This window comes from Carassius auratus, chromosome 41, assembly GCF_003368295.1.
Source record: "Carassius auratus strain Wakin chromosome 41, ASM336829v1, whole genome shotgun sequence".
Lineage (NCBI taxonomy): Eukaryota > Metazoa > Chordata > Actinopteri > Cypriniformes > Cyprinidae > Carassius > Carassius auratus.
Window position 1 is genome coordinate 18,818,456 of NC_039283.1, and position 23,809 is coordinate 18,842,264.

A 23,809-nucleotide genomic window follows, 5' to 3' on the forward strand; every position below is an offset into this window, starting at 1 on the left:
ACCCTATAATAGGAAATGTCTGGGCATTAATACATATTTTCTGTTTTAAATGCTATTCATGTTTCTTAACTTCTCTGGTAATCAGGGTGTAAGTGACAATATCATTTTTAATAGCTACAGAACAATTTTTCATGTTTCGCTATGAATGTAAATCGAGTTCAACCATAAGAATTGTAAATATTATAAATAAAATCTAAGTTTTCAAGCACAACTTGTCATGAATCGCATTAGTGCCTGGGACTAATCGAGTTATCCTAACCAAAAATGAAAATTCTCATATTTACTCACCCTCATGGCAACTATATATATATATATATATATATATATATATATAGTATATATAGTTGCCATGAGGGTGAGTAAATATATATATATGGCTTTGAAAACCATGCAAAATGAACATAACTTCTATACATACACAATACAACTTTAATACATACGCAGTTGATGAAACCATGTTTTCTGAAGCGAAATTGCAAGGTGTGTGTGTAAAACTAGTATATTCAACTTTTCAAAATATACAGTAAACCAAAACCTCCGGGTAACTGTCAAACACGCCATCGTGAGCGCACGCTTTAGGTTAATGTCAGCACGTTGTGAAATGTCATGTATTCACATTTTTTGAAAATAGTTATTGGTAGATAAGTATAAATTGGTAGACTGTATAAAAACAGATAAAGGACTAAACATGTAACCTTTCATCAATCAATACATAGCTTCTTACTGAAAGTCCTGTCATTATTAAAAACAAGACTTTAAAATATAATAGCTTAAATTATATAAAATTAATTGTTCAATAAAATAGTTTCCATAAAACATTTTAACATTTGAAATAAAGTCAAACATTTGGAGAGCAACTGAAAAATTCAGAACTGCTTTATTTTCAGCTGAAAAATTCAATGCACAGTTTATATGTTCACAACTATTATGACATTTTTCACAAAACAGTAAATGCCCTGCCCTGCAGTCTGAAGTTTCTTTTCTTTTCTTTTTTTATACAAAACCTTCATGAAAATAGCTATCTAACTAAAATAAGCATTTCAAAATTAAGGGTGATTTCTTTCTTTCAGCAATCTAGAATTGTTCATCAATAATCTAAATGCCAAAGATGCCATTAACAGCAACTGAAATCCATTATCAGTTTAAAAAAACAAAAATGCATGGCTTATTACAATAATTTCAATCTCTATTTAAGCAGAAATACAAAACCACAATTCTTAAGTATACATAGAAAAAATAGATATGGCCTACCCCAAAATTATTCTTTAGAAACCCAAAGCTTTGCGAAGCAATAAAATAAGTGTTTAATCTCGGCAATATCCAGTCCTCTTTCTGGAGAGCTGTGGCGAGGCTCAGTTAAGTTCTTAATTTTCTATGATAAAAGCTCTTCCAGCTTTTCTGAAACCAATTTTAGTTTTACGCCTGGAATCTGATGGACGTGTGCGGTGAAGGGAAGGACAGACTACTCAGATTACTGGAGCCTTACAGCTGTCCAGGTGAGGATCTGGACCATCTACTGCAAGAGAGGAGTGACAAGAGCAAATCAACACTCAGTCCCATAGACAAACTAATATTTGTGTGTACATGTAGATATGAGGTTTCAATAAAACTCAAAATTTCAAGTGTCATTGTAACAAGAATAATAATAAAACATTAAAGCTGGGAATGACGGTGGTCATTTTCCCCATTTAAATATTCTGCCTCTAAGCTTGAAAACAAAAATACATCTCTTTAAACCGGCAATAGTTTAGTACTCAGTACTTTAAACACAACATGATTCTCTGGTCACATGATATGTTTTTCTACAAGTAAACTTCAAAAGATTTTCTTCTAAAAACATACGTTTTTTTTTTTTTTACGTCATGGCAGTTGCAAACTGCTACAGAGATTCTCTTTGGATTACCGGTAGTTTTATAGTTGCTTCAAGTCTTTCAGAACATCCATAACACTTATTACACAAGACACAACATACTGCAGTCTAGTCAGAGCTTGTAAGCACACTGCCAAAAGATACAAAGTTCCTATTCAACTTTTTACTTTAACAAAACTGCGTAGAATTACTCACTTTCCTTGCCCTTTTGTAGTTGCACATAATTTTGATCACGTAACTGTGAGAGGTAGCATGAAAATACAATAAAAAACACTCACAGTTTGGGACAATAACAAATGACCCCTCATTTCCTGTCTTACATGAACTGATGCTCACTGTTTGTCCTCGTACTGTATGTGAGTTAGAAAACCAGTCTGTGCTAAGGCTGGTTATAATGAGAGTTTAGTCATGGAGGTGTATCAACTGTGCGTGTTGCATTCTGACAGCTTTCTCGTTGAGAGTTCATGGTGTGAGTGTGAAGTGCTCCGTTCGCCTCTCTCCCTGAGTACAGTACGATTATTTTGAAGCTGCAGCCAGGCCACCATGCAAATATATTAAAGTAACACTGTATATAATAATAGCAAACTACAGCCTACAAGCTGCCAGTGTATGAAGCCTTATGCCATACAAAAGCCAAAAATCTACCCCGCAGATTATGAATTACAAAACAAAGAATGAAGTACAAAATATATCATGTAATAATAAGACAAGTAATCAAAAAAGAAAGTAATTGTTGGATAAATTCCTCCTGGTTTGTGTGAAAGGACAGATGGTCAGGGCTGCCTACAGCTTGCTCTACATAATGGAGCAGTTGTCTAGTTTGGGTCCAGCCTGAGAAAGAGAAATAAATGTACATTTAATAAAACTGCTGAAAACCATTTCACACTTTTGTTTTCAGAAGTAGCAAAAATATAAAGTAAAAATACACTTGAAAAAATGTGTGTGTGTATATATATACATATATATATATATATATATATATATATATATATATATATATATATATATATATATATATACATATATACATACATACACATACAGTATTATTATTCTTAAAGCTTTATTACTATTTTAATGTTAATTTGTTATTTACATAAAAATCACATTAATTCACATTTATCCAACTTTGACAAAAACATTTTTGGTACACTGATTCAATTAATTGATTTTTTTAAATAATGCTATACATTATTTTACTCTTAAAGTTATGTTTAAAAATGATTAAAATAGACTTTCTTTATCTTTTTTAAATCTAAGACAAAAAAGCAATCATTTTATTTATTTTTTACACACATCTTGATGTTATCTAACAAATCTTTTTGAAAATTCTAAATTCTGCTGTGACCCAGCAAAATAAAAAGAAAAAATTCATACCTGTCTGCGCTTGTCATTGCTCACAATAAAGTGTGAGGGGGAGACAAATGCTTCAGGCAGCCCCCCTCCACTGCTGAAGGAGCGGGTCGCACTGGACACTCCAGAGCTGGCCGACATGCAGCTGCTGTTTCTATCTGAAGGCAGCCCACATGAGCCACAGACCACCGTACGGCTGCGGAGGTTGTACTCACTATCCCCGCATGTGCTGTGGGCGGCCTGCAGGGGGAGACAGTACACAGGGAAAAACTGAGACTGAGAACCTATTGGATCTTTTCATAGAGATGAAGTCTGACTGCTCTTGGCTCATTTTAGTGCTATGATTCACTGTGAGAAGGCTTCACCCAAAACAAACCCAACTGACAGCCATTAACAAAACACTGGCATGATGATGTTCATTATGACAAGAGTGGTTTTAAACATCATACACACATTGTACACATTATATACATTATACTGTGAAAAAAAATGCATTTACATGCACTTGAAAAGTTTGATTTCGGTCAAATTAATATTTCAATAATTCATCTCTTTTAAAAGTCATGTTTTAACTTTATACTTGTGAAGCCAGACCATTGTTTTCGATTATGTGATTGTTGCTCGACTTCGTCTAGTATGTCCTCAGAACTCATGTTTTCAATTTAACCTGGGAAAACTCAAAATATACTGTGCAAAAAAAAAAAAAAAAATAGATTACTACAACTTTTTGAGACATGCAAGTGACTAAGTACCATATCATCATCTTCCTCATCCTGGAATAGTGTGCGTGTGACCTTCCTCATGGCCATTTCCTAGAGAAATACAAATAAAGAAAGAAAAAAGGGAAGCGAATGAGTCACTTAGCTACCTCAAATCAAATAAAACCTTATTCAGAAAGCTGGCTGGTCTAGTTTAACAGCATCCCACCTCCCCACTGGAGCTGATGAGGGTGGTCTGGAACAGATCTCCACTGCCCCATGAGTTCTGGGTCTTCCACACCAGGTCAGAAGGAGGATTGTGGGTTCCTCCAGCTCCTGCGGCCCAAATCTGACAGCAGAGAGACACCGCAGTGAGTCAGGAATTTAAAAACAACTAAAGCGCGATTATTATGTTGTGAATCGAGACATACCGTGACAGTCTGTCCTGCCTTTAGGGTAAATTTTGGCGGGAACTTGTAGACGATGGGAGTGCCAGAACCAATTTGCCTCTTCACCTGCCAGTGACCCATAGTTTGATCCTGGAGGAAGAAGATATATTTACTAAAAAGTAAATAATTAATTCCTGTTTATTGGTTCCCAAAGCTCCTTTTCATTCTCACCTGGTCAGATTTGTTACTGAGCCGAACATATTTGCCCTCCATGTCCACTTCATCTACGGTCACGCGGCCGCTGGCAGAGGCCTGCTGGGCGACGCGTGTGCGAGTAACAGTTCCACCGACCAAACTGGAGGCATCGCTGTCGTTATCATTCAACCGCCGTTTTTTAGCACTGCCTGAAGAGGTACGACTGGTGCTGCTCTGGACCACACGTGTGTGAGTGCCAGAACCCGAGGAGCGGGTCACAGTCACCCCACGGACAGGAGGAGGACTCGGGGAGAGTCGCAGCCTAAACAGGGATAGCGGGGCAAAGGAAGCGAGAAAGATTTGTAAGCAAATGCATGAGACTATCATTCAAGTCCTATTATAATTAGTATAATCACTTTAGCAAATATTGAAATATGCAATTAATTAATCAGAATATCATTAATGCTTTTGCTCTTAGGTTTAAAATTATTCAAATTCATTTACAGGCTTTTTTTTCTTTTAGTTAGCATTTATTTTTTAAAGAATTAAGCAGAATCATATGGAAACCAATTTCCGCCACAAACAATTTTAAATAAAACAAGGTGATTGCAACTTTTTATTGCAAATTGAGAGTTCAAATCGTAATTGCAAGTTATAAAGTGAGAAATGCATTATATTTACTCCCAATTAGCAAGTTATAAAATCAGAATTGCGTGATATAAATTCGTAATTGCGAGTTATAAAGTCAGAATCGCATGTGGTAAAATCAGAATTGCGAGATATAAACTCACAATAGTGAAAAAGTTAGAATTGCAAGATATAAATTCAGACCTGTGACTTTATTTCTCAGAATTGCAAGATTTTTTCTCGCAATTCTGACTTTCTAACTTACAACTGCGAGTCTATATATTGCAATTCTGACTTTTTGCAATTCTGACTTATTCAGTGGCGGAAAGGACTTCCATAGAATCATTAATGCTGTATTAAAAAGTAATTTTAAAAGACATTATTATTACAAAAATTATAATGTTAATATTTTTTTAATAAATCTTTTACCAATATTTTTTATCTAACTCTAATATTAAAAGCACCAGAAAAATCAAACCAACAAAAACGTTAAAGCAACTTTTCAATACTTATTCAGCAAATATGGTTGCATTTAATTTTATTTATTAATCAGAACATCATGCATTTAATTTGATGAACATTTTTAAAGCAATTGACAGCTCTATTGTTTACGAGTACCACATTTCCGTGTGAGCAATAAGTGACATCCCATCTCTCACCTCTCCTCCTCGCCCTCCAGAAGCTTCCGGTAGGCGCTGATCTCCATGTCGAGTGCGAGCTTAATGTCCAGCAGCTCCTGGTACTCGTCCAACTGTTGCTGCATGCGGTGCCTCATTTCGGCCATCTCTTTCTCCTTGTCATCCATACGACGGCGCATCATGTCCCTCTCTCTGGATAGAGCCTCCTCCAGCTCACGGATCTTCGCCTCGCGAGCAGACAACTAATGAAGAGAGCACTCGTGCAATTTAAACTATGTAAATTAATGTTACGAGTCCGATTTTCAAACTCAAATTTAAATTGTGCACTTTCATTGTGATATTTCTTTCCTAAAGAGAATAATACATATACTGTATAAATATGTTCTGAGGGTGGAGTTTTTCTTGCAAGTTATTCTATTGTGGGACTGTGGTACACATGTACACTGTAATAAATACTTGATTGTATGTGTGTGTACCTGCTTCTGTAGCTGAGAGAGCTGAGACGTCACACTCTCCATCCTCAAACGTGTCTGCTGCAGTTCCTCATGGGCGGCTCCCACCAAATGACTGTTCCTGTCAGCCGACTGACGGGCATTCTCCAGCTACACATAGATAACACAGGATGACATTTAACTGACAGATGTGGTGTTTGTCTTTATATATAAAAATATTTCAACAAATACGGCTGGTAATGGATCAGTCAGCAAATATGTATACAGGGCGGGCCCGGTTTAACAAGGTGCCCCTGGGGATATACAGAAACGCAGATCTGAAACGCAAGTCATTTGTAAATCCAACACATTTGGTGGTTTGCTCTTTGACTGTTCTATTACCTTGGAGTTGTAGGTCTTCTCAATTTCATCCTTGTAGATGCGAAGCTGCTCTTCGTGTTGGTTCCGGAGTTCAATCAAAGCCTCAGACAGTTTACTCTCATACTCCCGCTGGCGCCCGCTGTCGATTTCCACCACACGCGACTCATGTCTGCGCTTAGACTCACGAAGCTCCTGGAAAAAAGAGAACAGTTTAGAGCAGCAGAGAAGTCCTGCATGTCTTTGTTTAAGAACCTGTATTTTACTTAAATACGTTAGCAGTTAGAAGTGAATGCTCAGATATATATATATTTTTTTTACTTTAAATGAATAAGAGAGCTCAGCTTATGTATGTGCGTGTGTGTGTGTGTGTGTGTGTGTGTGTGTGTGTGTGTGTGTGAGACCTCAGTGTAGATGTTCTTCTGGAAATCCAGCTCCTCTTTCAGGGTCTGGATTCGATTCTCAGCATCCACACGTCGTAGCATTTCATCTTGTAGCTGCTTCTTAGCATCATTCAGACTGGCCTCCAGCTGCAACAGACATATTCACTTCACTAACTTCTATATCAGTGTTCAATGTTAAAAGCAACATACTGTACTATGCAAAATACTTCTTAAAGGTGCTGGTATGTAGGATTGACACCGAGTGGTTGAAGTAGGTATTGCAGTCCAAATTCAAAATATTGGAGAGTTTTTTCAGCCGGCCCCTCCTCCTCGGACTTTAGGCACATGTAGGTTGCCAGATTGACTACACAAACGGGAACGAGTGTACTTGATGATAAATGAAAAGAAATGCGCTGTTTTTATGCCAAATGGCAACCCATGGGCCGAAATACAATTGGGTAAACTGGCAGTGGGCGGGTTTCACAAATCAAAACAGAGACCGACATTATGGAAAGCACATATACAAAGGAGAATAACTGACTATAGCATTGTTTTTCCAGATAAATAAGTATGTTCACTTTGTATGTCTCTTAAGTATCTGCAAACATATTATGGTATTTTTATGTTTTAGTAGATTCAAAAACTTACATACAGCACCTTTAAAATCCTATTAGCATGAAGGTCTTGTTTTCTTATAAAAATATCTAAACATCTAATCTTGTGGCTCTCAACATTTTAGACTAAAATAAAACTAAGTGTTCATGTTTTAACATATTATTTTGTGTTTTTAGCAGTTTAATTAAGATTATATTAATAATATAATATATAATTATTATATAAATATTATATAAAAGTGCTCCTGTGGCTCAAGTGGTAGAACATTGCGTTAGCAGCACAAGGTTGTGGGTTTGATTCCCAGGGAACACAAGTTAGGTAATAACTGTTAGCCTGAATGCACTGTAAGTCGCTTTGGATAAAAGCGTCTGCTAAATGCATAATGTAAATAATATTATATTAACAAGATTTTAGGAGCTACCGGGGCTCCTAAAATTATTTTTTCAGAGGCCCCCTAGTGGTCACTGGTTGAGAATCACTGATTTAAACGAGGCAAATGTACTTCAGCAAACTGCATAAGATTTTCTTGGAGAAAATAAATATTAATTTAATTTCGCCAATTTTTTTCCCCCAAGAAAGTTGAATATATTTTTAAAAATCGAATTATTTATGTTCCCCCTCTCTCTCTCTCTATACATCTCTCTCTCTCTCTCTATACATACATACATAATCGTTTTTTTTTTAAACTAGGAATTCATTTTATGTCATAGCTATTTTTATGTGATATTAATAAGATATTGGCAAAAAAAGAGCTGAATCATACACCCTTAAGCAAGCTAGTAGTAGCTTAGATGCTTTAAAAAATATTTTAGTGCATGTATTATTATAGGTTACCCGGGAGAAAACTATGATCAAAGTACCCTGCTCAAGTTCCTAATAAATGGTACAAACTGGAACCTTTTGGTCACTAGCCCAGATTTAACCCACAGCACCACACCACCCAAACCTTTAGACATGCAGCTTTTTATAGAATCACCACCTTTGCCAGCTGGGCTTTCAGATCTCTGCCTTCGACCTCCAGTGACCTCTTCTCCCCCAGTGCTGTGGAGAGAGACGCGTCCTTGGAGTTCAGCAGAGCCTCCAGATCCTTCAGTCTGGCCAGAGCCGATTCCAGATCCGACTCCTTCTTACCATTCCTACAGTCATAAAAATACAAAGAAGGTATTAAAGCATTTTTTCCCTCTCGGCACACAGAGGAATACAATTATTTCAATTAGATAATTCATTCATACATGTTGCGCTTTGAGAGGAAAGTATCTTGTATCAGAAAATTGGGAGCTACTGCATAAGCGTGGCATCATGGCCCGAGTAAAGCACCTTTTAATTTCGGCTGTCAGAACTGACCTAAGACTGTTCAATATGCATCTGATTTACATACATACAACTTGACTGAATATGTTTGCCAAGTAGCAAAGCTAGAATAATCATTTTGCTGCAAATGAACACCAGACAGCCCATAGTTTTGCTTGGGATTTTGTACCAAAACTCTCTCTGAAACCGAGCACGTTTGGGCCTCCAACAGTGAATTTAAACCATATGTGTGTGACTAAGGTGTTGTTCATTGTTAAAGGAACCATACAAAGCTTAATAAAAACACAGAATAATAAACACTTCAAGAAATAAAAGATGGCATCAACTGAATTAAGTGAGGTTTAGGTTTGCAGTTTTAAAACATAAGGATAATAAAGCCAACTCTTACAGTCTACAATGAGAGTATAATATATAATAATCAACACTCATATCTGTCATCGCTCTCAAAACAAGCATTTAGGTTTAGAGTTCATCTCTGTGCATTCCCAGATCAGATTTCACAAGGCCTGTAAAATAGCTCCTCCAAAATTAGTGATGTGATTGATGACAAACATTGCTTGAAACAATTAAAACTCAGTCCCTAAGGCACTTTTACCACACACAACTCCTTCCCAAGAACTAAAGTATGCTCAATGTGCACTCAGACTACAACGCAAGCAAACTAAAACTCTACTAGAAACTCTACTACTAAAACTAACAGACTATAGCAAATCACTTCTAGAGTTTGTATTCTCTGCTCTGTGGAGCATTCCATCAGGCCTCCTTCCTAAGAGATGCAATTCAACCAACGTACAATTCCCAACAAAAGAGGTTTTGTTAGGTCACATTCTTCACTTTACAGCCGCATACCTTCACTAAAAGCTTCATGAGGCTGAGAACATGAACAAATGTTAAATGTTGGAAAGTTAAACTCCCTGACTGACATTACTTAAGGTAATGTGTTTGTAAAATAATAGTTGGATGAATAACAGTTTTGAAGAACTGGTTACTGAAATTCATAAGTATGGAAAAATCTTTTTTGAAGGGAAGATATATGCAAGAACTTTTGCAGAGAGCCTTTGAGTTGAAACCCATCACTATTTTTGAGGAACAGTATAACTGAACTGAAAAAAAGTTACAAATTACAACATTTTTGTATTTTAGCTGTTCACGCTACAGAAATAAAAACAAGCATTAATGCCTAGCGGGATACAGCGTTTATGTGGGAAAATGTACAACTTTAGTCCAGAGGGGCTACAGTGAAGTAGACGGGTTATGATGACGGTGTGTAAAGAGTGGCATATTTGTGCTTAGTCAACCGTAAACACACATCCAGAAACACAACCTCTTCTTTCTAGGACATTTGGTCATTAAACACCAGCCCATTCCTGTCAGTGCCCAAAATGTGCCATTTTGTTCTATACTTATTCTGGATGCACAATACTGAGTCGACTGAGAATCAAGAATCAACATTTCACAGTGGTGCAGGCCACATTTGGAGGAAACGATAAAAGTTTAAGAGCCTCATGCAGTCTAATGTTTCTTATTTGTTCTATTATTTTCTATATTTGACATGGATTGTTTTTCTGCTACTGTATTTGTTTTGCTGTTTTGGTTCTCAAAATCTCCAGGATCTGTCCACAGGAAGCCAAACCAACCAGAGGCTGTTTAAAGTATACAATAGAAGAGCATGCGTTAACGTCACTTCTGTTCCGGGTCACACTGACCTTGTTGACCGAACTAACTGGAAATAATGTGTGTTATATCTAATATGCTGAATAAAATACTACAATACCACAGCATTTTAAAAACCTGTGTACATAATAAACAGAGAAAAAAAACTATAAAAGCATAAATTCCAGTAAGTTTTCATTAAAAGTGTGTCTGTGAGTGAGAGAGAGAGACAGAGAGAGAGAGAGAGAAAGAGGTGGAAAGGGTTTGGCTTGGCATCTTTGATCTAGTGGAAACATGTCCAGTTGAGGGAGTGAGAGAAAGAGAGGGAAAGAGAGAGAGGAGGAGAGGAATGTACAAGGTCGGCCTCCAGCCCCTATATGAATCACAGTCCTCTTTTGTGACCAAAAAGAAACCCACAAAATATAGGCCTCTGAATGTTTTGCCATGTTACCAAGGCAAAGTGTCGTAGAAATATTTCACATGTGACCATCTCTGAGAAAACTTTGACCACCAACAGGGTTTCCCCAAGATAAAACCGCCGAAACCATCCATTTGAAAGCTTCAATTCAAAAGAAGATACATAGCACAGAATAAGCATTAATACAACTGAATGCCATTCATTTTAATGTACTTGTAAGTCAAAAAAAAAAAAAGCTTTGGACTTTGGACTCACACACCCTCATGTGGGAAAAAAAAGAGTCTTGTTTTTGAATTCTGGACTTTACACTGTCCCTCTCACACTATATTTGTTGCTTCAGAAAGAGCACCATATGACAGGCGTCAAAAATGACTGTAGGCGTTCATCAAAGCTCTTGTAAAGCCATAAAAAGCACATAGTAAACCCGCACAGTCTGACACAACTCTTCATCAATATGATAAAGGACTGTACCTGTTTAATCAAATCTCAAATTTTTATCTTAAAAAAAAAAATCTAATTTTTATTAAATCAAATTTTTATCTTAAAAAAAAAAACATTTACTACTTTCTTTATTTGCTAAGTCTTGATATATTTGCACCGACTACATGAAAATCCATAGCATCTTCAGTCAAGTGTTTTATGACCATTTTATGGTTTTATAACTGGACAAAGTTTATATGTTGTTTAAGCAATAGGAAATTGTTTAGGAATCTGTTTAATGTCTCAATATTTGTTTGCTAGAAAAATTCCTGCCAGTTTTTAAGTTGACAATATAATACTTTATTTTGATTTCTATTTCAGCATGTTGAAAGGCAGATTAGCTGAATGAACACCAATGAAAGTTACTTCCTGTATGTTTAAGTGTTCCAGGGCTTTAAAGAATGTTAATGTTTAAATGCATAGTAAAAGATATTGGTGCAATTCAACTCCTCATCCCTAAAGCCCAAGATCTACCTCCTCATCATCCATTCAGCTCCACAATACATCGATTCACTGCTTTTGACGTAAATCTGACTTCTGCTTTCCACTTCTACTATATGGGTGGAGAGGCCACGTAAATCAATCTTAAAACAGAAACGTCTCATATAGGGATTTCCTCATTTTCCCACTGTACTATGAAAAAACGTTTCCTTTTTAATTGTTGAAGCGACTCTGAGTCACTCCGGCTGGATGCAGGCCCACCATGAGGTCTCCATGGAGACCGAGGGAAACATACAGAAGGAAAAACGTCTGGTCAGAAGGAAAAAGATGGTGACTGAGTTGTATAATATGCTCTAATATAAGCACTGACTAAAATTAGACCAATGCAGAATCAGAATTGGCCAACTGTAAAGGTTCAGAATTTGAGAATAATATTAAAACATTAAAGACCTAAATCTTTACAGAGCCTAACACCTGCTGGAGTAAGCATGACCTACTATAGACATTATTCATACTACATTTGTTTTTGTTCTGTTTTGTTTTTAACTGAGAGATGAGTCAGAATTACAGAATTATTTTCTGTAATTAGGCTTTCCTCTAACACCACCAGTTATCTGATATATACAGGTAGCAGATCTGTTGAAGGACTTATCTTTCAGGTAGTTGTGCAATTTTAAATTCAGATTATATCTAGATCATCAAAGCATGAGCAGGTTTCTGCAGGCTATAGTTGCTTATCTAATACATCTAAATTCATGCTTATTTTATTACCATCACAATAAAACGGTAAACATAGATATATTAACATGTCAAAATGTTCAGCAGTTTTAGTCCAGCACTGTAATTTTTATCTTTTTTTGTATTTTGTTTTCTATAAAAATATTGAAATCTTTCATTGAAAACAAAACTCCATGAGACATTAGTTCTTGTTTCAAAATAGTTTTAAAATCATGTGTGTGTGTGTGTTTACACGTATGCATATATCATATCTAAATATATATACATATTTCTTTTTTTCTTTTTTTTTTACATGGTAAATACATGGTAAAGGTAGCCTCAGGAATATGATTAACAAGAAAAATGATGATTCTTCTAAATCCTAATGGTGGTTTTGAAGGGTGTGGTCCTATAATCAGACCAGATCCTGTAACCGCAAACACCCAACACAAAAGAGAACATTATTTCTCCTCCCTGATTCATTAGCACATGACAGATATTAAAACTATTTCCCTCGGAGTGAAATAGAGTTCCATGACTTATCTGATCTTTCTGTGTAGTATGGCAAAATCTTTAATGTCAAATGAAAAAAAGGCATTTCTGAACGGAACAATAATGGAGAGCGGAGATGTAGCACATCTAGGCTTCCTCTCTCCATCTCTGCGAAGATCAGAATCAGATTCAGAATGAGCTTTATTGCCAGGGATGTTTACACAGGAGGAATTTGTTTTTGTGACAGAAGCTTCCGCAGTGCAACAGAATGACAGCTACAGAACAAAAACACAGATAAAAAAAGATATAAAATAAAAATAGAACAAGTAAGGAATAAATGTCTAAAGATGAATATGTGTGAAGGGTCACATATATGATTATAAAAAACCTATATCCATCAATATGCATAAAAATGTGCTTAGTTCAATACTCAGCAACACAGAGGATAGACTGAGGCCCTGCCAGCGTGGCAGCTCTGCGTTTTGGGCGCTGATGATGACTCACTCTCTCCCTTACACACCACCAATTACAGTAAACCTCTCTCCTCCCTGTCTTTATACAAGCCCAGACTGACAAAATCTGCATCGGAGGGTCTCCGGCCTTGAAATATAAACAGTTCTCCACTGATTTTTCCATGGAATAAATATACAGAGATTCCACTGTCATCTCCGGTTCTCCAAAAATAACGTTTGCCGTTTGCAGCTGCCTTTAGTTAAGAATGGGATGGAGATGGTGTGTGCGTGTGCGTGCAGTACTCTGCCAGTGTTTCCCATTACAAGTGGTTTGGCAAAAGACAAACATCAATTCAGGCTATGGATCACATGGCACAGCCACGTGACGATTCCTTCTCTTTCACAAACACATCGGTTTACTCAACATGTTTATGGATTATACGTATGTAATATGTAATACTACAGGCAATTTACCATATAAAAACATGTTTGTATGCAAAGTATGTCTTCAAAGTATTCACATAAGTAAAGCAGTATTTCAAAAAAACTATAAATAAAAACTAAACCAACAAAAATACAATTAAATTACGCTGATGTGACTGAAGCCATCTAATGTGAATGTTTATAATCATACATTTATTATTTTTATTATTATTTATTATTATTAAAAGAATAGCTCATTACTTTAAGTATAATGGAATTAGTGGAAACATATCAGTGAATTTTCTTTTTCAAAAAGTAAACAAATCGCTTTTAATATCCCTGATTAGCTTTTTTTTATACTGCTCAGATGAATCCAAACATACATACAAGGCTTTGTTTATGAATTAACTCTAAACTAAATGTGTCTTTCAACTGTATGGTGCCTTGACAGAACTACAATTTCTTGTTTTATGTGGAAGCATCTCTGTGCACAAGTTCACTCTGAATTCTCAAGAACCCACTTGCAAATGAAAAACGTGTTTGATCTTTAGTTTAGAGTCTGTGGATGGTTACATAACAGACTTAATGAGTCAGTCCATCCAGAGCCTTTCCAGATCCGAACAAAACCAAACAAAGCACCACTGCATGTGCATTTGGAATGGAGTGTAGTGGAGCGTGTTTGTGTCCACATCTTACATTTGACATTTTAAGAACAAAAGTATTGTAATACGGAGCTGAAAAAAGCCATCAGAAGTGGGTGTGAGTCTAACCAAATATGTATGCACATTTAGGCAACTATGCAAGAGACATTTTATATGCACATTAATTTAAAATGATTTATACTATATGACTCAAGTCAAAACTTTTCAAACACACACACACACACACACCAGGGTAGCATGGAGCAGCTCTTTGGGTGGTTAAATTTTTTTTTTCATCAGAACTAATTCTACTTGGATCAATTACGAAGCTTCAGCTTACTTCCATAAAATCAAGATGTTTTCTTTTTTCCAAACACTCCGTTGAAGGATGAGAGGTTTAAATATGCAGTAACAAGACTGGACTATTCTACTCCAGGCCGGAGAAAGCAATGGCTGAAACAAATAAAAAGCATCTTGAATCACTCATCTCAGTTGTGTTATTTATTATTGTCATGAAATCAAACAAGACTTTTTTTTTTCTTTTTCAATAATATCATAGAAAGTAGAACATTTTTTTATTAAATATTAATTATTTATGCATTATAAAACGTTTTTAAAAGAATAAATGCAATATTTTCTTTAGAGATACTATTAGGACTATTACATTTATTATGTCTTGATTTACATATTGCTGCAAAATGTGCAATAATATTCCTGCTCACTGCTTATTTCATTTGATGGCCATATAGAAGTCATATATTGGCTACTGAAACAGTGGAAGTGAATAATTGTCTAGACCGTAACTTGGAAGGAGAAGCAGAGGGACTGGATCTCTTTAATTAAATATCCCTAATCTAAAACTTTTGTGTACCCCTGCTACCAGTATCATATTCTAACTATCATATACCTATATTCTAACTAGAGCATAATAGAAGAAATCTCATTTTATTCCTTTTTAGACAGGACAGCCCTAAACTAAACAATGAAACGCTGTAATCAGGGCGTCTCTTTCTGTAAAATCAAGCCTTTTCTCATAGTCAACCAACACCTAAAGATGAACAATTAAACATACACTCATTAGGTGTAATTTTCATGATAGACACAATACAACTCATAATGACATAACCACAGAGAGACTGTCTATTTTAAATTTGACAAGTGACTTGTGCAGGAAACTTATTAGCAGTATTCTCTATGATAACTGTTCATTGGCATGTGTTTATTCTGATCATGGAAATTCACATTAGCATCTGAAAATACGGAGCATGAACTTAACGGACCAACAAGATGCAACAATTCTAGTAAATAAACCTTTAAATATTTTAAAGTTTACAATAAATGACTACTATATTCATGAACTATGGTATTTGCATGGTACTTCAAGGTACAGTATATCACTGTATGTTTGTACTTTTTATTTAGTTGTTAAGTAATATAAATGAATGAGTTATTATTATGATTTCTAAGTCCGAATGGACATACAGTAGGCAGCACAAGCATCTGAAAGCTGCCAAATATAATTATGTTTGCCTTTAAGCTATGAACATAGCCTGAAGACCACAAAGGCAGTGAGAGCTGAACTGATAAAATGGTGTGTGAATATTCTCAACAAGACTATGATTAAAAAAAAAAAACCCCACCTTTACTGTGCATGAAGGCATGGGGTCAAAGTTTGATGTCTAATATAACAGAGATTCAAATGTAAGGGTTTTCTTTTAGTATGGAAGTTGTGGCCTAGTGGTTACAGAGCCGGACTCGTAACCCAAAGGTTGCGAGGTTTGAGGCTCGTACCGGAGGAGATTGTCGGTGGGGGGAATGAATGTACAACACTCTCCCACCTTCAATAGCCGTGTTTCCACTATCGAGCTAAGACCGGGCGTGCTAGTGCGTGCCAGGGCCAGTCACATTTCCACTGTCACTTCTGGGGCTTGATCGTGTCTCGCCGGGGCTTCCTCGGGGCCAACGGCCAGGGTTTTTTGGCTCAACGAAAACCTTGGGCCAAAGCGGGCCAGCTGGGGCTAGAGGAGGGGGTTATGAACAAAGGCGGAGTTTCTCCGTGTCTAGAGAGCTCAGTGCTGAGGATCATTTCAGAAAGATAACAGCTTTAACACCAGCATTAAACACTTTTTTTTTTTTTAATAAGTCGAGCTCAAAACTCTCTTTCAGTCAGCAGCGAGTGTTTGAAATAACTTGATCCAATGTGGATTATAATCACTAAACAAGGCAGAAATATTTATAAGCGATGTAAAAGATATGCACGCTAAGCATGTTACCATAGTAAACATGGTAAAATATGACCGCTTGAAGAAATCATATGTCAGCTTCTTATTCTCTATCACAATCGTGTATTTATTAAGTAACTTATATTATCTGTCACATGCCTCGTCTCGAGAGTTTTTCTCACGTTGCCTGTCATAAAAGAATATAGCCTAATAATGTTTTTTTGTTCGGGAGCTTTTATAAAAATAGAGATATTATCATTCATTCTAAATGTGACGGCTACTGTGGCTAATAAACAGAAACAGACTCGACTGAATAAGCAGGCTATTTTCCTGAGCATTAAAAAAAATAATAAAATAGAAATAAGTGTATTTATGTGTGATTAATTTTGAGTCCTGATAAATTAAATCAATATGATCAATGTATCTCTTATTCTATAGTTAAAACATTGATGCTTTTGAATTTGAATATATAACAAAGCATGCAAACAAACTGCCGCTTTTATCATGTTTGTTTTGTGATCGCACATGTTCCAGTGACTTAATATTTAGTTTTCTGATAACTTCTCTTTGTTGGTGAAATTTTGAGGTTGCATGACGTTGTTCTGAGAGGCGTGTTTTAGTGACGTGTAGCAGTGCTTCAAGCTCCACTGTGGAAACCCTGCGCTATTCTGGCCTCGGTGCTACTGGCCCGGGGCTATGAGACCCGCCCGGCCCGCTTTAAGCCCTGGCTCGCACTGGCCCGACAGTGGAAATGTGGCTAATGACCGAGGTGCCCTTGCGCAACGCCCCAAACCCCCAACTGCTCCCGCAGCGTAAATGTCTACTCATTGCTCACGGGTTTGTGTTTAAGGTGTGAGTGTGTGTTCACTGCTGTGTGTGTGCACTTTGGATTGGATAAATGCAGAGCACTAATTTTGAGAATGGGTCACCATACTTGGCCACGACACTTTCACTAATATCCTAGTGGTTGATTTTATTTTTTAACTAAAACATATTAAAAATATATTTTTAAAGTATTCATATTTTGACATTTTTATATAATTTTTTTTATTTGTTTGTTTGTTTGTTTATACATTTTTTTGATGCATTTATGTTTAAATTTTATTGTTTCGCTAAGCCAGAGCGAGATATAAATGGAAAGGATGTCCCTCGCTACACCCAAAGCCTTAAAACTAAAAGTGATAGTAAAAGTAAAAAAAAAGAAAGAGAAAGAGAAAGAGAAAGAGAAAGAGAAAGAGAAAGAGAAAGATTCTTTACAATGATAAAACTGATAAAAGACAAAAATACAGACTCAAAAAGTCCCCCGCTTTCTAGAGCGTCACAAAGTAGTTTAATCATATTGCGTAAGCAAACACAGAGGGGATTCGCAGCATTTTAAATGAAAGGTAAGTGATGATATGTTGCTCTTTCAGTATGAACTTAAAGATGCATTTCATCTGCTCTATTTCCAGCTTTTTCACTAGCATGTAGCATATCAGTCACACACTCCTACACTGTACCTGTCAGAGTTCAGACAGTGAAACACACACACACACACAGAGACACACAGAATAAACACAGGATACGGTCTTCTATCTGATAATGACCAAAGAAGCCAAAGGCTGCAACCGCAACAGCAGCCACAAGCACGTACACAAACAGCACAAAACATGACTCCCCATTCAACAACCCGTCTTACCCTCAAGATTCCTAAACAATAACTGAAGTCAGAGTATAGAAGGGACTCTTTTCAAACATAAACATTTACACAGCTCTGGAGGGAATGTCTTGAAGAATCCTTAGCTAAACAAAAAGCAAATTTTTTTTATTGTGAATTTAATTCTTTTTTTTTTCTTAGCAATGCTTAACTTTTTGATTTAATTCAAGAAATTATATATGAAAAGTATATTAATGCAAGTAATAAAGTAAAAAAAATATTAATTTTATTATGAATAAATATTTATATACGTGTGTGTGTGTGTGTTTGTGTGTGTGTGTGTGTGTGTGTAAATTAGTATTTTAAAACACCAGTGTATTAAGAACTATGAAATAAAAACTTCTCTGGGCAACTTCTCTTTATATATAATAAATAAGGCTACCGTTCCAACATAAACATAGGGCTTTCTTTCTGAAGTGAGGGGTTAAAGATTTATATGACAATTTTCCACAGCCCCGACCTACCGCAGTATGCTATCTGAACCAATCCGAATGAAGCGCACCTAAGTGGAGAGCGAGAACTGAACAGTATGGGAGGCTGATTGAGACAAAACCCACTGAAACACTTGCACACGTGTGAATCACTTGCGCATACATGTGAAACACTATATCTGTGCATATATATGAAAGACATGCAGTTACATAGATTTTGCAGTTTCCAAATAGGTGAGAGCAGCGTGTATCTGAGCATGCATGTCTGGTTTGCAAAAGAGCAAAGGAAATCTGTGTGCGAGCGCAGAGATTCACGCTCATGGATAATTTTAATGCGTTTTCGCGTTACAATAATGTGCGCTCGCTGCTGCTTCTGAACCACGTAAACATACACTGTATACGCACTGCAGATGGAGTATGTGTGAACCTTGGGCAATAAATATATTTCAACACTTGAGGCACTGCTACAATGAGCTCTATGACCAATGCATGGCAAAAAAAGAAAAAAAAAAATCCCTGGACACGGATTTTATATTATTTATTTATTTATTTATTTATTTCCATATGTCTAGACATTTAGTTTGACATCTTTACTTAGTGATTATATTGACGTACATTACAACTTTTTGATAAATCTCTAATTGTCTTTTGGAAATATGTTTCAAATTTATACTGAATGCATTTATGACTGTAAAGCATTTCTGTGTGTGTCAAAATCGTGATTAAAATCAAAATCGCAAAATTTATAAAAAAAACAAATTGTGATAGGTTGTTTTTTTTTTGTCCATATCGCACAGCCCTACTTTCCTCACAGTTACTTAAAGCTCATGAGTCACCCCTCCACAGTCCAGTCAGAACCTCTCACACACCCTGGCAAGGCTGCATGGTTGCTGTGGAAACCAAACACTTCCAAACAGTTCGAGTCAGTCTGCGTTAAGCGAGTAATGGACGCTTACAGGAACTCATGAGGGCTACTGTAGCCCTGGGACACAAATAAGACTATCTTCTTTTGCTGACTTCCCCATCTGTGTAACCACAAAGCTTATGAAATGAATATGACCACAAACCTTATAATATGAATGAGAATGACTCATAAAGGCTTTCACTAAACTTTCAACTTGTCTGGCATCATTCAGTGAAAAGGGCACATCTTCAGCCTTGATATCTATTTGACTTTGAACCACACCCTTTTGGGATCAACACACCTCTTGCCTAAACCAACGCACTGACTCAGTCTACTACCATAGAGACCAAGATGCAAGATCCACAATAGATTATAATAACAATCACTGGGACTCATAACCTTTTCAGTGGTGTTGAATAGTTGGAGACGGTTCCTTTGAGGAGTTTGGATGACCTTTAAACTAATCTGATATGAGGGAGTTCAAGAGCAAAGGACAAAGGCATGATAATTAAGTTACTAGACTTTATAATTTTATTGATAGGATCTTTTCGCTTACATAATGTGGTTAGTTATTACCAAACTATGTTTGAGAATAAACACCGCAATTTAAAAAAATAAAAATGTACAAAATATTACATTTAATATTGAAGATTGACAATATCATTTATCAACTAATATTTAACATTTTTAGATTACTTTTGCTGTCACCTTCCGCTAATAAGTTAATCTTCAAAAACATAATTTAATCATTTAATAACACTTTAAATGTAATCTCAAAATGAATATTTATTTTTCATAGAGTACATTATAAATGTCATGACGCCCTAAATCCATTTTTAGCATTTAAAAAAAATAATTTCAGTACATTTTATTGTCTTATTTTTTACAATTTATTTAGGCTCATTCAAATAGTATACATTTTTTATATCAGTCTCATCAAGCATCGGTAATTCAGATCATTATTCTGTAGATATGTGACATTCTACTGGAGGGAGGTTTCCAAAGACAAACTTTGGATCAAATCAATCATTAATCCACACAGTGCAGTGCAAAAAAAATATTAATGTGTGTCCACTGGCTTATTAGCTAAACCTACACATAGCAAATATGCTATCTATTTATTTTAAAAACTGTAAAAAAAAATTACACAAGCAGTAGCATTAGGAAACATAAAATGTAGTGTATTCAAACCAGCAGACACACTAAACTTGTTGTAAAAGGGTGTGGTGAGCAATCCAACAGCCATTTCCCAAGAAGCAAAACACACCCACATTCACACCTCACACACCTGTGCCGCACCGCGCTGTGTGTGTGGTGTGTGTGGGTATGTACAGTACACTACTGTTTCCAAATCTGTGGTCAGTGTGATTTCGTTTTTGAATACTTTTGGTGAAAATTGATTTTAAAAAAGTGATTGCAATCACAGAAATAAATTACATTTGAAAATACATTAAAACCATTGATCTATAATAGAGAAAACTGTTATTTTAAATCGTTTCAATCAAAATAATTACGTCTTAAATGGTCTTAAATGTTTCATAGTATTACTGTATTATGGTTCAAATAAATTCAGCTTTGGTGAGCACAAAGAGACTCGTCGACCCCAAACAACAAGGTTTAAAATCGCTGTCGTATTACTATACAATGTAGATTTGTTTTCTGTCTTAATTGATTATTATAATTGAATAAAACTTTAATTGCATTTTGAAATGCTTTAGACAGACTAAAGCACTGAGCTGTCAGCATTAGTGACAGGAGGAATAAGCAGATGTAAACTGCTGAAAACTGCCATCATGTTTCAGGTAAATTTAGCTGAGGACTAGGCTGAGAGCCAGGGCTCGTTTTAGAGTTAAACTTATCTCTTGGATCTGTGAAAGGAATTACAGGAAAAGAGGGCAAGCCCTAGTATTAGCCAGTGTCTGCAGCTCTCCTGTGTAACTGATTTATGTTCTGTTAGCCGCACCATTTAGAAACTAAACCTGGTGGAATTTTTGGAGGTTCCTGGGTGGAATGAGTCATGGTAATTTCTACTGCTGACTCCAGACTTGGATTTACTTACTGCAATAGCACTGGTTTACAGTTTAACTAAATCAATGGAGCTTTTAAACTTCAAAAGGTGCAGATGAAGTCATATGGGTTTAGAATGACCTGCATGACGTGTAAACCATGATCTGCACACATACCTGGCCTTCAGCTCCTTGTAGTCCTCTCGCACCTTGCTGAGCTCCAGCTGCAGTCGGGCTCGTTCTTTGGCCACCGAGTCCAGAGTCTTCCTAGCGTCTGCCAGCTCAGTCTCATACGCCGCTTTCATGCCGCTCAGCTCGCGGCTGATCTCCGTCTCCGACTCTGTGATGCGCATACGCAGACCTGCGTTCTCCACCTCTAGAGAGCGCACCTTATCGATGTAGACCGCCAGTCGGTCGTTCAGGTTGCTTAGATCTTCTTTCTCTTGCAGCCGAGTGATACGGTTGGGAGACAGAACGGTGGTTGTCCCTCCGCGGGTGTTTCGTTTCTGACCTGGAGTCTCCATAGCTGACTGGAACTGCTGCTGCTAGCCTGAAACTGTACAGGGAATAGAATAGAATAGAATAGAATAGAATAGAATAGAATACATATATTTAATAGGCGATACGTTCAAGAAACTTTTACAGTCACAGTCCAACAGTGATTGCAGTAGAAACTGATATGCAATATATTTATGGTAACAAAAAAATGTATATATGCAAATGATATACTCTAGCCCTCCGTTCCGTTCCAACCATCACTCTCTTTCACTTTGTGTCTTACTCTTTCCGCCACGCCCAAACTCTGATCACGTTCAAGTATATAATAAGCACAAACTTCCCAGAATAAACATTTAGTTCAAACCTCTAACGCGCTCACTTCTGAATAGACTAATCTGGTTTAGATCGAAACGTTAGACTGGTTTAGAATGCATTCACTGAAACTTACCTTGGATAAGAAACAGACAAAGATTTTGACACACTTTAAACAAAACCAGCACAGACACGCATGTCAAAGTCCCATCCACAGGAGCTTTGATCACATATTTGTTTTGGAACGTTGAAGTAATTCCAAACGTTACATTCTGCTTAGATGGCACATGTGACACTCCCCCTAGACATAATTACAGGAGTGACCTATCTTTAATGTGCAATGCTAAAAAATAATATAAAACCACTAATTAAAAATATATTTGGGCCTTCACAGTTTGCAGTACTGTTAGTCAGCATGCCTGAATCACTGACCTGGTAGAGTTGAGAGAGAGTTTGGGTTACTGAAGGCTTCTGCGGCTGCTGTGTCCCGCTGAATCTCTGCAGAGAGAGTGTCTGGTCTGACTTGCGCTCTTAGGCTCTGGCAGAAACTCACGCCTCTCAGGAACGAGAGAAGAGGAGGAGCAGAAGAGCAAGTGAGGGAAGAGGTGGGGGGTGGAGCTAGTGAAGAAGACCCACACAAGGGAATAGAGCTTTTACTGTGTTTAACATTGTCACGGAGGCATCTCTGCTTATCATTTCGTTATATAATCTGTAACTTGAGAGATAAGCTATCTAAATGACAGTAAATTAAATCCCTTCCTTTCTAATAGCTCATCCACAGCAAAAAATAAAAATAAAATAATAATAATAATATTATATATATATATATATATATATATATATATATATATATATATATATATATATATATATATATATATATATATACACAAAATAAAAAATACTACTGAAAAAAAAATCTATTAAAAATTTATAAAAAAAATCTAATTGATATTTTCACATAATTAAAGTTAGTTCAAAGATCTACTTATCCAAACATATGAGCCAAGGAAAATACGTCCATCTTAGAAACCTAGAATACATCCATTTGCTGTTGCATGAAGTTTTCAAGGGGAAAGTCACAGAAAACTGTCTTATATTAAAAACTCTGCCTGCCATTTTTTTCGGAGGGGCG

The 23,809-nt window shown here is 36.3% G+C and overlaps 1 protein-coding gene across 2 annotated transcripts; it reads right to left on the reverse strand.

The window, feature by feature from the left end:
* Positions 1 to 858: 858 nt before the first annotated feature.
* On the reverse strand, positions 859 to 23,197 carry LOC113059171 (lamin-A-like). Of its 2 annotated transcripts, none has more exons than XM_026227461.1 (13): positions 23,107 to 23,197; positions 22,042 to 22,420; positions 8,557 to 8,713; positions 6,984 to 7,109; positions 6,604 to 6,774; positions 6,247 to 6,372; positions 5,792 to 6,012; positions 4,542 to 4,827; positions 4,353 to 4,460; positions 4,151 to 4,270; positions 3,976 to 4,035; positions 3,248 to 3,463; positions 859 to 2,701 (listed from the first exon to the last, which is right to left on the reverse strand). In XM_026227461.1, the coding sequence occupies exons 2-13, from the start codon at positions 22,386 to 22,388 to the stop codon at positions 2,666 to 2,668; spliced, it is 1,974 nt and encodes a 657-aa protein (XP_026083246.1). In that variant the 5' UTR covers positions 22,389 to 22,420; positions 23,107 to 23,197; the 3' UTR covers positions 859 to 2,665. The 2 variants fall into 2 exon arrangements, with proteins under 2 accessions (XP_026083246.1, XP_026083247.1); XM_026227462.1 differs by lacking the exon at positions 23,107 to 23,197 and adding an exon at positions 22,811 to 22,916.
* Between the last annotated feature and the right edge of the window lie 612 nt (positions 23,198 to 23,809).